This window comes from Triturus cristatus, chromosome 5_1 (genome assembly GCF_964204655.1).
Source record: "Triturus cristatus chromosome 5_1, aTriCri1.1, whole genome shotgun sequence".
Classification (NCBI taxonomy): Eukaryota; Metazoa; Chordata; class Amphibia; order Caudata; family Salamandridae; genus Triturus; species Triturus cristatus.
In genome coordinates, this window is record NC_140587.1 from 844,176,877 (window position 1) to 844,191,957 (window position 15,081).

Consider the following 15,081-nt stretch of genomic DNA (forward strand, 5'->3'; position numbering starts at 1 on the left):
CTTGGCTGCTGTCACTTGTGTTTGCCAGTGCTTGTTTCTGGCTTATAGATGGACAGTCATTCTTTCTCTTTTGAGCTTGCCAGTGCTTGTTTCTTATGTGTGACACTATTGTGACCTTTTTGCATTGGACTCTGCCAATGCTTATTGATTTCTTGGGGCTGGGCCTTGCCAATGCTTGTTTTTTTTCCCTCTCCCTCTGCCGGGGCCGCCGGGTGCTATCGCTGCCTTTTATTGATGGTAGCTTGATGGATCGGGCCGGTCTGTTCTGCGCACGCGCGCTTCCTCGATTTCAGCACGGCCTGGCCCGTGAGCGTCTCGCTCGTGATGCTCTCGCTCATGTATCTCCTCAGGCCTCTGCGCTGGCCTCAGCAGGACGCTGCCGGAAGCATTGACGCGTCACTGTGGGGAGAAGGAAATCCTTTCAGGCTGCGCTGTCGCTGACGTTAGCGGTACCTTCTTCCAACGGCCGGTGGTTTTCCACTTGACTTTCCGCTCTCCTTCTCGCTTTCACTTTCCTCAGCGAGGCATTCTGAGGGTCGGCTGGACCAGGCAATTCTGGCAGACGGGGAACAGCTGATGCGGTGAGGGTTTCTTTACTATCCTACCCTCGTCGCCAGTGTCAGGGCCTAGAAGTGGGGAGGAGACCACTGACTCATAGTGTGCAGGTATGGACCGAGCCAAGAGCATGCTGAGTGTGTGGATATGCTTAGTTCTCTGTCAGGAGGAACATTTTGGCAGTGAGCAGGAAATCAATTTACTTCAAATGGATCTCCTCTGCCTCAAGCAGATGTCAGATGACACATGCACAGGCCACTTCTATTGTTCTACCTGTCAGGTAGATGCCAAACCTAGGGTGGGTTAAGTTGCCCTGAGAGCTGGTTTGGAGTGAACAAGGAGGAGCAGACTGCTCATTAAATTGGCCTCTGAGTGGGCACACAGGCTTTGCACAAGGGTTTTAATTCAGTGAGTGATGGGAACCATAGGATGGTTTGCATTAGGACAAATAAGAACTGATGCAAAATTGGGAAGAGTGACCACTGCAAACTTTACTCTATTGATTTGAGAGGGACTGGGACTCTTGTTGAGCCCTCATTGAACACAGCCAGAAGCGTTGCCTTGCAGGACGTTTCTGGGCTTAAAAAAAGAGACTAAGAATGAACACAAAAGTCCTGACTGGATAAAATACCAAAAGTATCCGACTGGCAAAAGGATATCCCTGGGTGAGAAATTCTAATGTTCTCACTAGGAGCTTTTCCCGGTAACATAACAACTTCACCTGGACCTCATCCAACGCCTCCCCAATGTCATGGATCCCTCCTCAGAAACAGCCTGGTAAAACCTCCGAATGGGTCAAACCTGGTTGGGGTATCTGACCCATGCAACATCACAAGTCACCTTTAATAATGCCTAGGTCCTAGTCTACTGTGACCAGTGGCCACATTGGAACTTAGTGTTTTATGGTGCTATTTTTAATTGAGTGGCTTCTAACTGAAAGTACTAGGCAGACGTATTTGCTTCGGCAATGCCTGACTTTAATGTGGACATGTATTGAGAAATCTGTGCAGAAGTAAACTATGTGTTTCACATGTGTTGGTCTGACACCGTCCCTGTATCGGCACATGTTGCTATTGTTCAAAAAGTATTTGGTCTAAGGCAATACGTTGTTTTGTGCACCTGGCCTCAGGAGCTGTCAGATATCCTGATGTTTCCACTGACAGCATAATGATGCATGGCATACAAAAGTGCTTGGTTGGAGGTGCTGAACTGTAGAGGTAGAGCCTCTTTGCATTTACTTGGATGAAGAATGGGAAATCATAGTAATGCAGGTTACTGGTAAGTTATTCAAACATTATATCAAGTAACTAAAACAAAAAAACTGCAGTGCATTTGCATTTACTGGGATGTTTTTAATTGATTCTGCCAAGTTAAATGTAGATGACGATGGGGAATATCTGCCAAGTGCTTTCAGGTTCTAATTGCACATATTTAATATGTGCTTAGCGACTGCTAATTTATAAATATCACCTCATAGTACACCATTCTAATTATGATGATAGTGATAATGTCCCCCCTTAATCTTTAAATGTGTCATATTAAGCATAGTTTAGCCTACAGATTTTTGTAAAATTCTTTCTGGTGTGTCAGTTTGTTATCGCTGTATTCTGAAAGAATCCCTAAAATAAGTCATTTCATCCACATAGATTAGTCTGCAAATTCTCCAAAATCTGTTAAAACACGTAGGCCTTTTCTAATTGATACTTCACCTTTTTTTAACCTTTTTATATGGTAATTGATGGAATAAGTGTCTCACTCTTCAGCGATAGTTTTATAGCTTTAGCTTGTTTGTCCATGGTGTTGAGGAGTCTCATGTAAATATTGAAGAATGTAGGTGAGAACTCTGAGTCTTGGGGGCCACACCTGGTTATGGCGGAAAGCTCTGAAATTGTGTAATTTATTGGGAACAGTTATGTAGATAAGAGGCGAACCATTTCAAAGTCAAGCAATCAGCTCGGATCTGTTTATGGAAGGATTTTAGAAGCAACTTGTGGTCGACCCTGTCAAAGTCCGCTGACAAGACTAGGAAGATGAGTAGGCAGCATTTACCAGCATCTAGGGATATTTGTATGTCATCTTCTACTGTCAAAATAGCTATTTATGTGCCTGAAGCCCAATTGGAATAAATCAAGAAGATTTTTAGAGTCAATGTGTTAGCAGAGTTGGGAAAGAATGCATTGTCTAAGAATTAATTATTGCCATGGAAGGGAAGGTTGGAGATGGGCCTAACGTTTTTGGGGTCCTCCTGGCCAGCATCTGGCACATGGGTGACTTGATCTAGTTTGAAATAGTCATGCATAACCCCATTGCTCCACTGTTTTTTTCTTAGTCCAGACAGGGGTTAGGACATGACTTTTCACTAGGGAGACCAGTAAAGAGTTTGCAAAATAGGAGGAGGGCTTGGATTTTGCAATCATCTTTGAGATCTCCTCTTCTGTGAGTGGGTTAAATGTCTTCCAGCTCTTGGGTGTTGTGAGGATCCTAGCATTAGACTGCATTCTGTGGGATCAGAGAGGGGAAGGGATCCGATGTTTGGGAGTTCAGTGAGAGCGAAGGAAGATAGATTTCTGTGGTTGGCTGGGAGTGGTGGATTAGGCAGAGCTCGATCTTCGTGAATTTATCGTTTAAGAATTTTGTGAAATTGTGGCAGTGTTCTTTGGAGGCATGAGGATTCTTCTTTGTAGGTTTAGTGGTTTGTTGTTTTATGACATTGAAAAGATTACAGCTTCTCCAGTGGGATGAAGTACTCTGTGTAATGGTACCAATAACTTTGACACTTGCTACTTTCACTGGAGAATTTGAATACTGTTACTATAGAAGACTCTCAGTGCCAACGATGTAGTAGGAGGTTCTGAGATCTACTGCATGGGTAAGAAGGGCAATGACCTTCAATCAAATGTGAAAATGTGGTCCTTTTGATGGAGTTCGGAGCACTAAGACTTATGATAATGGTATTGATCTACGAAATGCTGCTACTTAAAATGTATATGAATACATAAATAATACTATTGCCTATTGTCCTTGGTTTAAGTTATAACTAGTGCTATGGGACAGGTGGGCAACTGTAATGCTCTTTCTGATTTCATCACAGAGGGCTATGCTGCTCAACAACAGACATATCAGAAGAGCCAGCAAGATTCATTTGTTGCTCTAGATCAGGGGTACTCACAAACTTTCTCTCGGGGGCCAAATGTACAGTGTGGTTTGTGGCCGAGGGCTGCACCGGTGGGGGCGGGGTCAGGGCTACAGCAAAAAAAAAAACTGTGACCATGAGGTTGAACACAGGCCCCTGCAGCAGACGCCTTCGTCCACTGAGCCACCAGACCCGGCATTCACACATCTCTATCTATCTATCTATCTATCTATCTATCTATCTATCTATCTATCTATCTATCTATCTATCTATCTATCTATCTATCTATCTATCTATCTATCTATCTATCTATCTATCTATCTATCTATCTATCTATCTATCTATCTATCTATCTATCTATCTATCTATCTATCTATCTATCTATCTATCTAGCTCTGTCTCCCTCCCTCCCTCTATCACTCTCCCTCTATCACTCTCCCTCTCCCTGTCTCCCTCCCTCTCCCTCTCTCTCTTCCTTTATCTCTCTCTTTCTCCCTCTGCCTCACTCACTGCGTTTGTCTACCTCCCTCCCTCTCTCCCTCCCTCCCCCTGTCAAGGGGGCAAAAGTGAGCCCAGCCGCAGGAACAGCAGGATGGCAAGAAAGCAACAGGACAAGGTGGGCAGCCGAGGTGGATTCTAGTTAATACATGCCGATGTTTATAGATAAAGGGCGTTAAAAGCACTGGCAAACACCCGCACAAATTAAGCCCTGGAAGACTTTGTCATGTCCGTCATATCTTTCAGACAGTGGCACAGGGAAAAGCCGGCTGTCGATAGGTGCACTAATGCTACGCGGCATATGAAGTGGTGTACAGCCAGTGCGCACCCTGAGTGTGTGCACCTTCAGGAGTAGGACACAACGTTCCCCGGGACCTGCAGGCTAATGCTTTTGTACTCAGGAATCCCTCTCGCCTTCCCAATGTGCTGCCTGGACCTCTGCATTGACGGAGAGACCAGCAACTACAGTCTGTTGCTGCTGCGCTGTCCTCAGCAGAGGTGCACCTGCCCTGGAGAGAAGGCATATTTTTGCGATATTGCACACAGATGCTGTCTGCACCAGGCCCACCCAAATGAGAGCCTGAGGTTTTATAAATATGGCTCCTGGTGTTATTTTTTTTGCACGGTTTGTTAAATGCAGGTCCAAAGACTTTCCCTTTCATTTATATTCTTTCTTTCCCTTTTTAAAGATAACATTTCTATTTCACTTTCCTGTCAATAAAAAAATGCAACTGTCTTCAGCTGTTGCATCAAAATTGCCTCTGATGTTGAAACCCTGTTTCCTATCATAGGTGCTTCACAGACGAACGCATGTGCGGTGTGTTGCGTGGGTGTGCCACGACAGATTCCACATTCAGAGTGCTGAGCTCAGGGTGGGGGCTGAGAAGGGTTTAGGCGACCTGGACAGCAGCGCCTTGATGGACTAGGTGTGCAGTTTCCTCTTTTGACAGGTGAATAGTCAGAGAGCTGTGGTACGGCAGGCGAGCGCTCTGCACCCACATGCACACACATAGTAGTGCCCGGTTCTTTTGAGCAGACTCCATGTGTGCTCCAGCCAGCCAGCCCAAAGTGTTGTAGCTTGTAGGTGGCATTGCAAGGTCTGTGAACAGGTGTTAGCCCATTGCCCAAATGTCCTTTAGATCTTTGGATGATTAAAGACATTAAGGGCCATATGTAGGTAGCCCAATACCGGTCGGTAACGGCCGATTTTCGGTAAATATACCGTTACCGACCGGTATTTAGGCTTTTGAGATGTAGGGGGATCATTTCTGTATTCGGTAATTTACCGAATCGGTAAAATTACCGAATCGGTAATTTTACCGATTCGGTAAATACCGAATACAGAAATGAGATGTAGGGGGAGTGTGTGGTGGGTGTGGGGAGTCGTTATTTACCACCAACTGAAAGTTGGTGGTAAATGACGAATGTCTCTGTTAATGCATTATGTGGCCCTTAGATGTGTGCAATGTGGCAGACACATGCCCTCAGGGCATGTATGTGTGCCACATGTGCACACATGCAGGAATCAGGGGTGCAACAGGGTGTCAATGTGACACCCTGCCACCCTTGATTGAGCTCCCCTCATTACCGATTCGGTATTTACCGATTCGGTAATGGTAACTGGCTTCCCATTGATTCCTATGGGCCTCCTGGCCCATAGGAATCAATGAGATGCAGGTTACCATTACCGAATCGGTAAATACCGATTCTAAAATACCGACACTTACCGAATCGGTATTTTTTTACCTACATTACATTTACCGATTCATAAATACCGAATCGGTAAAATTCGGTATTTAAGAATCGGTAAATGTAATTTACCTACATAAGGCCCTAAGTGTTTTCAAATTACTACCCCCTTTTGACAAATCACCTGGTATTACCTCTCAAACTCAATTTTTGTAAGGCGTTGTTTTATCAACACAGATGTATTTCCCACTAGTTAAGCAGGATGCCATTAATCTGGCCAGTGTATGATTGCTCCGTTTTGTGACATCTTTGAAACATGAAACCTTTTGGTGAAAGTCCGTCACCTCACCCCGCGCTGAGTCAGCTTCCCTGGAACGCACACAGCCGCCGCACCCAAGTACTTCACAGGTCTTTTAAAGACCATTCACTTGTTAATGAGGCTTTGTTGTATTTCATCTCTTCTTAGCGCCCCTGCATCTCCACTCATTCAGAGGGGAGATGCAGGGGCGCTAAGAAGAGGTGAAATAAAACATAGCCTGATTAACAAGTGAATGGCTTTTAAAAGAATCACCCGGCCCGGCCCCCATAGCTCCGCGCTGCTGCAACCGGCGGTGCTTGCACAGGTACGATGTCTGCAAGGTCCGCGGACCGCCAAGGAAGGCCGTACTATGAGTATCCCTGCTCTAGATTATTTCCACAGATGTCACACATATTGAAACTTGTGTGCTGCCCCCTAAATTGGTAAGAGGCCTGAACCAGCTGTGTTTGATGGCTTTTAGTGACATATTGTTGTTTGTAAGCTTTCGAAAATCAAATACATTGAAATATTGCTATGCAGCAACTTGGCATGAAAGAAGGACCATTTGTCCATTGTTTCGTTGACTCTTTGTTGCGTAAAGTTCGTTTTATGGATGTAAGCTTAGTATTGATGGGTTATTGATTTTGGATAGTTACCCATACCAACTGAAAAGACACAAATGGATTTGGTCACAAGACAGTTCTAAGACAATCTCTGGTAGCAATGATATAAACATTATGTAATTGCCCGGGAAATGAGTGTTGAGTTCAAGTTAAAGTTAAGAGCACTGCAAAATACAATTTACCAAGCAAATTTAGAAATAAAAGTCATGAAATGGTTACAAATGGATAAAGAAAAGCAGAGATATAACTTTTTACACTTATAATGCAACATGGTAAAAATTGCTCATAGGAACAATGGAGACCTAAAAAACACTTTCAGTCCATGTGCATTAGTGAAAAACAGCTATTGGAATCTACTCTTGTGCAATTAACAAAAACCAGAAAGAATGAGCAGTAGATTGTTGAGTCTCACTAAGACCAGAAGGTCAGGGGCAGACCAATATTCTACAATGTTGCTATATTCCAATCCTATCAATCTTTCTGCTGAACTTCGCTGGTTAGCTATACTATCTTCAAAGCATGGAATTCTTCTTTCTGGTTGTCCCTGTAGAAGCAACACTAGTCCAACCTGTTGATCCTTGAAGAACAGTTGCAGTCCCAGATAGCAGCTGGAGTCAGGAGCACTACACTCATCTTTCTCTACATGTTATGCAGTATCTGCATTTTTTCTAGGGGCCCGATTTACAGAACTAACTTAAGACAAAATCCTAAACTTACTACCATTTTGGTATTCACAGAAGGTGCTTACTCATTTTGGAATTCACAGAAAGCACTTACTCATTTCGGTATTCACAGAAGTTAGGACTCCTAATTTTAGGACTCCTAAATGCCTTCTGTGAATACCGAAAGTCTTAATGTTAGGATTTTTCTCAGTTTAGGAGTAGTAAAGTTAGGAGTCCTAACTTTACTACTCCGAAACTGAGAAAAATCCTAACTTTAAGAGTTCCGGTATTCACAGAAGGCATTTAGTCCTAAAGTTAGGAGCCAGAAAACTAGAGAATTCCATACACCCAATCGTGACTCCTTTCCTTAGATTTCTTACATCCTGTCCTGCTCTTTATCGGTCTCCTAACTTCATTCGCCTCATCCCTCCTTCCAGGCTAGGTTTTTAACTACTTCTAAGTGCAGAGCAAACAAATCTAGGGTGACCCTGAGAATCAATAATGGCAGACCCTGGCAATCCCATTTAGCATTTCTATTTTAAAGGAAGAGATGTTACAGCTGTCCTTTATGTTGCTAACTGTTCCTGGACCTCTCCAAGATGGCTAATCCATGCTCAGTTATGACAGTTAACATCAATCCTACCTTACTGCAGCCAGAAAACACCCTTGTCTTCCTAGAGGATGGTTGTTAACCATCAGAAAATTATGTCTACATAGTCTATGGAGAAAGACTGTGATACAAACCAGTTCTAAACCAGTTTACTCTCAGACAACACAAAGTTAACTTTTTATAAATTATTTGTCTGCTATATTAAGGAAATTCTACTTTTGCCACTAAATTAGATTTTTAAAACTAAGTTACACATAACTTTTATCAACCACTCTAGCATTTTCATAATCCTGTATAAAAGTTTTTTTTAGTCATAACTAGGCCTATTCCTAAAAAAAATAAACTTTTATTGCACAGTGAAAACAGCTTTTGGCGCTCGTTTATAGTGGGATGTACTTTTCCCAAATTCTAATATGCCCCCTTTAAATTTTAAACACTAACCATGTGGGATTGCAGGAGTGACTTATCGTCCATTCAGAAGCAGGTTTTCCTGCAGAGCATTTGTAGCCTGCAGCCCATCCAGAGCTCAATGGCACTCTTTAGAGCCATACATTTGTGTGTTTAAAGTGCATGGTGTGAATGCACATTGAAGTCCACATATGACATTCAATTTCTATGCCATTGGTGAGATTTCTACCCCAACCCATTTGGCCTTAATAGTATTCTAAATATACCAGCTAGCTGGCCCACTTAGCTGCACATTTTTATGGGCAGAGCACACACACTGTGCACTGAATGCAATGTCACAGTGCACAGAGTCATGCGTAAGTAGAAGCAGGGTCCATAAAATTGCAGATTTGCTAGAGTACTTATGTGGAAAAATGACTTCCTCTATGGCTTAGATCTGCTTAGAGCTGTGCATTGGCTGGGTATCTAAACTGGTGGTACCTTGTGGCATGCACACATCTGGACACTGTTGAATCAAACTCCAGTAAAAAGAATCACTTCATGGTGAATATTAAAATGCAGGAAGGTCCCCTAGATTAACTTTTTTCTGGGAATTATGGGCCTGAAAGTAGTAGTCAGTAATCTTTTGTTAACCAGTAATTGATTTACAAATATGATGCGCATCCAAGTAAATACACTAGACATGCAGACCTAGCACTCAGGCAGGGCAGATGTTCATATAGTGCGTACACATCTTGCATTGAAACCACAGCAATTCAATTAAGCCTAATGCCGCTTTTAAACAATATAGCTGGGTACATATTACACCTCTGCAAAAATGTTATTACACTGGGAATATTTGCAAAATATTGTGCATTCTGCATTATGCAAAATTTGCAACGTGAATCAATTTTGAGAAACTTTTTTAAACAAGTATGTACCTGGCATAAAAAAGTTCTTGTGAATGTCTAGCATTAGAATGATTCACACAGAAAATGTTTGCTGAGAGACACTTTCTGCTCAAACAAGTCTCTTGCCACACAAGGTGCTCGCCCACCTGAAATAAGTCATGGAACGTTCCAGCAAAACGTTTTCTTCTGAATACTTAATAACACAACAATTTAATGAAATTTCCTGAAATTATATTAAAAAATCATGCACCATTTTGCACATGTTTTTAATGGGAATTTCACTGTTTTGAGTTTCTTAGGGGATTGTTAATATAGGCAGATTTTGAAAGTTTTGAAAGTCTTTGAGTACAAAGGGAAAATTCATTCCACCATATTATAATACATGTTCTTCACTGCCAGGCTCTGGGAAGTAGCTAATGCTCCTATATGGTGCCAACGTGTGACACACAATATCGGTTCTCTTCACACGGTCACACAATGAGGGGGAGAAATCACACATTGGAATGGGAAAATGAGCTGAAAACTATGGTACACAGTTGATTTCCAGCTTGTTTTCATAGGCTTTGAACAACTGATGTCCATTAAGGTGTGTGAAAACACCCCAGGACACTGGCACCAGCTTCAGCAAGCATTTTCTCTTTTCTTTAGGGGAGGGGGTTTGAGGCGAGGCTGGGACAAAAGTGCCTGGTAGTTCAGGCTGGACTGTTCCCATGAGGAGCATGGTAAAGACTGATTTGCATATGGCTCGGTCCAAACTGGCGTGGCATAGTGAGCAAAGGAACTACGGATTAAATCCAGATCTATGACTGGGGGTGAGTGGTTAGAAAGCTTCAGCACTCCGTCCATCATCTAGTGTTTGCTATGTTTGCCCTAAGTGGCGAAGGGTATGCCCTTGCTTGTTGTGCCACTGGATTCAAGTTAGCCTGGCTGATGAGGGATGGAACCCCGAAACCGGACCCAGGATGCTTTTTTCTGGTCCAGGGAGGACCTGGCTTGGCAGTTCAGGCTGGACTGTTCCCGAAACTGATTTGCATATGGCTTGGTCCAAACTGGGGTGACATAGTGAGAAAAAGAATGATTGATTAAACTCAGATCTGTGACTGGGGTCAGTAGTAGGAAAGTTTCAGCAGTCTGTCCATCATCTTGTTATGTTTACAGGTACTTCTCGGCATGAGGCCATGTGTCCTCCAAGGCCTCGCCCCCTCCTCATACAGTGAATTCTTTGTTTTAGTTGGCAGGTCTGTGGTAGATCTGTGCATGTTTCTGTATTAAAAATTAGACTAATTATGTTATAGTTTTGGAGTATTGTTTACGGAAGTGCCACCCCCATCTGTGACAAAAAATAAATAGGGTTATATTTCAGTGGTGAATGTGAAACCCCTTATCTGGCACACACTATTCTTGCTTCTGGGTGGTGGTAATGCACTGATTCCCAGCCCCACTATTTCCACATGGCCTACTTTAAGGCCATTCTACATGCCACAGCATGCCTTATGGAGGGCCTGAAGAAATATGATGGTATCATCCCTAACCTGATGGCTACCCTTGCTGACATGCACCATTTTCAAAACCTGAAGAATCATCTAAATGCCATCACAACCGACACCCCTGAGAACCTGGCTGACAGGTTCACCATCCCCAGCTGATCTTGACAAATCAGCAGACAGCACACAATTAAAGTGAGATAACGGGATTTCTCAGTGATAAATTACAGCTTCAGGTTGAGCTGGACCCCCATTAATATCGCTCGGAATGTCTAGGTTAAGTTAAAAAGAAGGAGGTGTCTTTTTTGTTATTGCAATGGCGGTATATAGGCTATACATCGCATCAGCCTGGCTTGACTCAGCACCCCCTTCAAGACAACAATGGGAAGCTCGATTACTGGCTTTATACAATCTGGAGAAAGCTATATATAGGCAAAAGGGATACAGGGCAAAGAAAAGGGGAATGGAAATATGGAAGCCCATATCTGACTGGGTCGAACAATTGTATTGCTAAGGGGGCAAAGAGTCCGACACAGTATGTAAATACATTGTCTGCATTTTGCACTCTGCACTAAGCACTTTTGTTTTGGGTTCTCTCCCGGCTGCCATTTTATATCTATGCTGCTATTTACTAAATTTGAGGACTCGTAAAGTATAAATAAACAAATTTGCACATTATTGTACCTGGCACTTTAAGCATTCTAATTGTACAAAGAGAGTGGTTTTTTTAGGCTTATGCACTACCACCTGATTTGCAGTATGTATTGAAGTTAATATGGGTATGGGGGGGTGCTGATGATAAAAGCAGGGGGGAGAAAGTTGTTCCCTTTTTCTCTTCAATAATAAAAAAAAAGACAGCACACAATTAGATGTGGATGAAGAAGTATAAACAAAGAAAACAAAAATAAGGCTACAGGCTTTCTCCATTAATGTACAAAGTTTCTGAAACAACAGGAAAGAGCAGAAGACATACATCTTGAGAGAATTAAATGTCATGATGCAGTAACAGTACACGTTCATTGTTACAAAACCAGTTACTTCCTTCAATCGCAAGTTCAATGTGCCTTTGACCATGTAAAACGTTCCCCCACTTTCAGGTATGTTTGTGCTATATAAACATAACATACATGAACACATAGTAACGAGTAATTTTGGCTTAGTCTCTTTCATATTCAATACTCCAAACTAATCCCATAACAAATCTCATTCTTGAATACATCAATTTACACTTATGAATAGAATCATGTGTAAGTCCTGGAATATGCTGTACTAAGTTCTAGATAATTTCATTAAAATAAATGAATAAAGAAATTGAGTAAAGCCAACAACAGTGACTTCATGTGTATATGAAACAAAGAAAGCATTAACTGATTCTCTTTGCAAAAATGTCCTTGACATTTACTGCTATGCATCCTAGACTTGCTATATCACTTCAAGGCAATAGTTAGTAGTAAGGTTTACTTTGTGCCACTTGCTTCAATATCAGAAGTCTAATCACCATCATATGCAGTAGAATATGGGGCTTATTACGATGTTGATGAGAGTTGCCTCCGACCGAGACTGTCTTGGTCTCGGGACCGACCTACTGTCACCGGTTCCGACTGCCTGATATTATGCGACCAAACACTATTTGTTCGGATACTCACATTTCTCTATGGGAGCCTGAGTTACAGACATAAACCGGTCTTAATACAGGCTCCCATAAATAAATGGGGGATGTGTGTGAAACCCTGCACCCTGTGGCAGGCACCACAAAGTGGCTGCCACACAGTGCATGGTTGAACAGTGAGGCATCCTAGGTACCCCCTCGGCCACCAAGCGGAGGCAAGGGGGCCCTCCTAGTGGCCCCCAAAGTCACTTTCTGACAGCCTTTTCATGTCGGAAAGTCCAGCACAGCAAGGCTGTGAGAAACCGAAATCGTAATCCTGACGGCAGAAAGACCATCCATAGCAGATTACAGAGTCGGTCCAGCTGGCTGGAAGACTCCGAGAGCCAGTCGGAACCATGTTGGAATGAACGACCGGTTCTCGCTCCGACCGCCGACATTGTAATTTTGCTGTTAGACTGCAATCGACCGCATCGGTTGGAAAGCCTCCGACCGTGGTCGGAAAGGTTCCGACTAGCAGTCGGAGGCTTTCCGACCGACATTGTAATCGGCCCCTAAGTGTTACTTTCTAACCTAACTCAAGTTTAGAATGAATGAGTTCAAGTCCTTTCACATTTAAAATTTCCCGATGGAATATTATTGCAACTGAGTATTTTCTGAAGATTTGTTCTTTACTACTCACCTTTTTTAAGGTAATGATCCCTTCTTGGGTGCTGTTGTCAGTAACAATGTCAAAAAAATTCAAACCATCTCCTTCTTCAAAGATGTAGATCATTTCTGCATTCTCTCCGATATCACTGTCATCAGCCATAATTCTACCAACGTATGAACCCAGGGGGGCGGATTCGAGGACTGAGAGGTGATAGAGCTCTAGATGGGTGAGCACAACAAGAGGGATTACATATTTAGCACATTCGATATTATACTATACTTTTGTTCATAAAAATTATAAGAACACCTATTACAAAAAATAATATAGCCATTTATTTTTAAATACATTTTTCCTCTGTTCGGGCCTATTTTATCATTTAATCATGAAATTGGATGCTTTGTGAAGTGAAAATCTCTTTTGCATTAAATATACTGAGATCCAGCACAAAACGCAATGATAACATCAATTGAAAGAAACGCAATTTCCTTATAAGGCAATATTTTCCTAAAATGCAACATTCTCGAATTGCCCGTGTACATGTGTTCAATTTTAGGCATATTACATTTTGCAAACACATATATGGTCTATTTATTTCCTGTTGAAGATGAAAAAGCGATGCTTCTCTTACTTTGTTGAAATTTAGGCCCATTGTCGTTGATGTCAGACAGATTAATGGTTACAGTGGCTGTGGCCGAGAGTCCACCCATTTGACCGACCATATCCTTTGCCTGGATAATGACATAATACTGTTCTTGAGCTTCCCTGTCTGTCTGCGAAGAGACACGAATAATTCCTGAAAGAAAAAAACCTATTTATAACAATTACTTTGAGCAATAATACTTTGACTTTACGTGCTTTGTAAAATATACCATGCTTCACTGGAGTAGGGCCCATAATGGCTGACTTCACGGCCCACAGCATGCAAAGGTGTGGTGTTTGATTCTATAGCTTGAATGTTTATAACTATAACATTTCTATTTGGTAGTGTTCAATGACCCATTCAAACTCTGGAGATGCATTCAGTGGTGCATTGACAAGGTTACCATTTTGATAGTTTCCAGGATGGTAAGCTACATGGAAATTGATAGTGAATACCCCAAACCCTGCAATTTTATGGATGCCCTTTAGCATTTAAAGGTGAGACAAGCAAAAACAACAACACATCCAAGACAGAGGCCCTCATTATTATGAGATGGCCACCATTACATGTAATAATTATCACATCAGCTCAAAACTGACACTGGTAGGTATTTATCAGGTGTGATAATTACCACCTATCATGAATTTTTGGGGATGTCATGGACATTTCAATAATTTGCATGTTCCAGTAAATACAGGGCATTTCCCCTCTGCTAAATGACAGCAGCTTTGGCATGCTGGCATTATTCACAAAACTCAAAATTCTGATGTATGTGGCAAATGCAGTTACCACACATATCTGAATGTATTGCCCACTCTAAATAGGGGCCTTAATTTGCAGAAATAGAAATTTCACAATATTGACCGAATTTCTTTTACCAAACAACTAGCACATATAAGATTCTCTCTCTAACAATTCCATGCACCAGAATGGGAATTTCTTTTGAAAGTCAAACTGAGTCCAGCGTGAGCAATAATTGTCATTTTATACATCGATAAGCTGTATGTAATATAATTTATCATTCTATTTATGAAAATAATGGCAACAAGACGATAACAGCAGCTTTGATATTTCAGTATATGATAGAAAAAAAAAGCTTTTTGTGAAAGCCAATGTTTTGTGTTCAATGAAAATATATTTTAATACATTCATAAAATTGAGAGTCTGTATCAACCAAATCTAGACTCCTGGATTTCTGCTGCAGTAATATGTTTATAGTAAAATTTAGATCAAATATATTTCAACCGGAGAGTATAGTCACTTGGTAGGTAGGTAAGAACTATTTTGTAAATCTTTATCAAGGGATCTCAGTAGTTGACATCCTATAATTGGT

The 15,081-nt window shown here is 41.9% G+C and overlaps 1 protein-coding gene across 1 annotated transcript in view; it reads right to left on the reverse strand.

Moving 5' to 3' along the window:
* The window catches only part of CDH19 (cadherin 19), a 925,430-nt gene that overhangs the window by 382,656 nt on the left and 527,693 nt on the right, over positions 1-15,081 (reverse strand). The window contains exons 5-6 of the mRNA XM_085605889.1: positions 13,737-13,901; positions 13,139-13,326 (exon numbers count right to left, since the gene is read on the reverse strand). Of these exons, the coding sequence (XP_085462015.1) occupies positions 13,139-13,326; positions 13,737-13,901 (353 nt within the window). The remainder of the gene's footprint in view (positions 1-13,138; positions 13,327-13,736; positions 13,902-15,081) is intronic.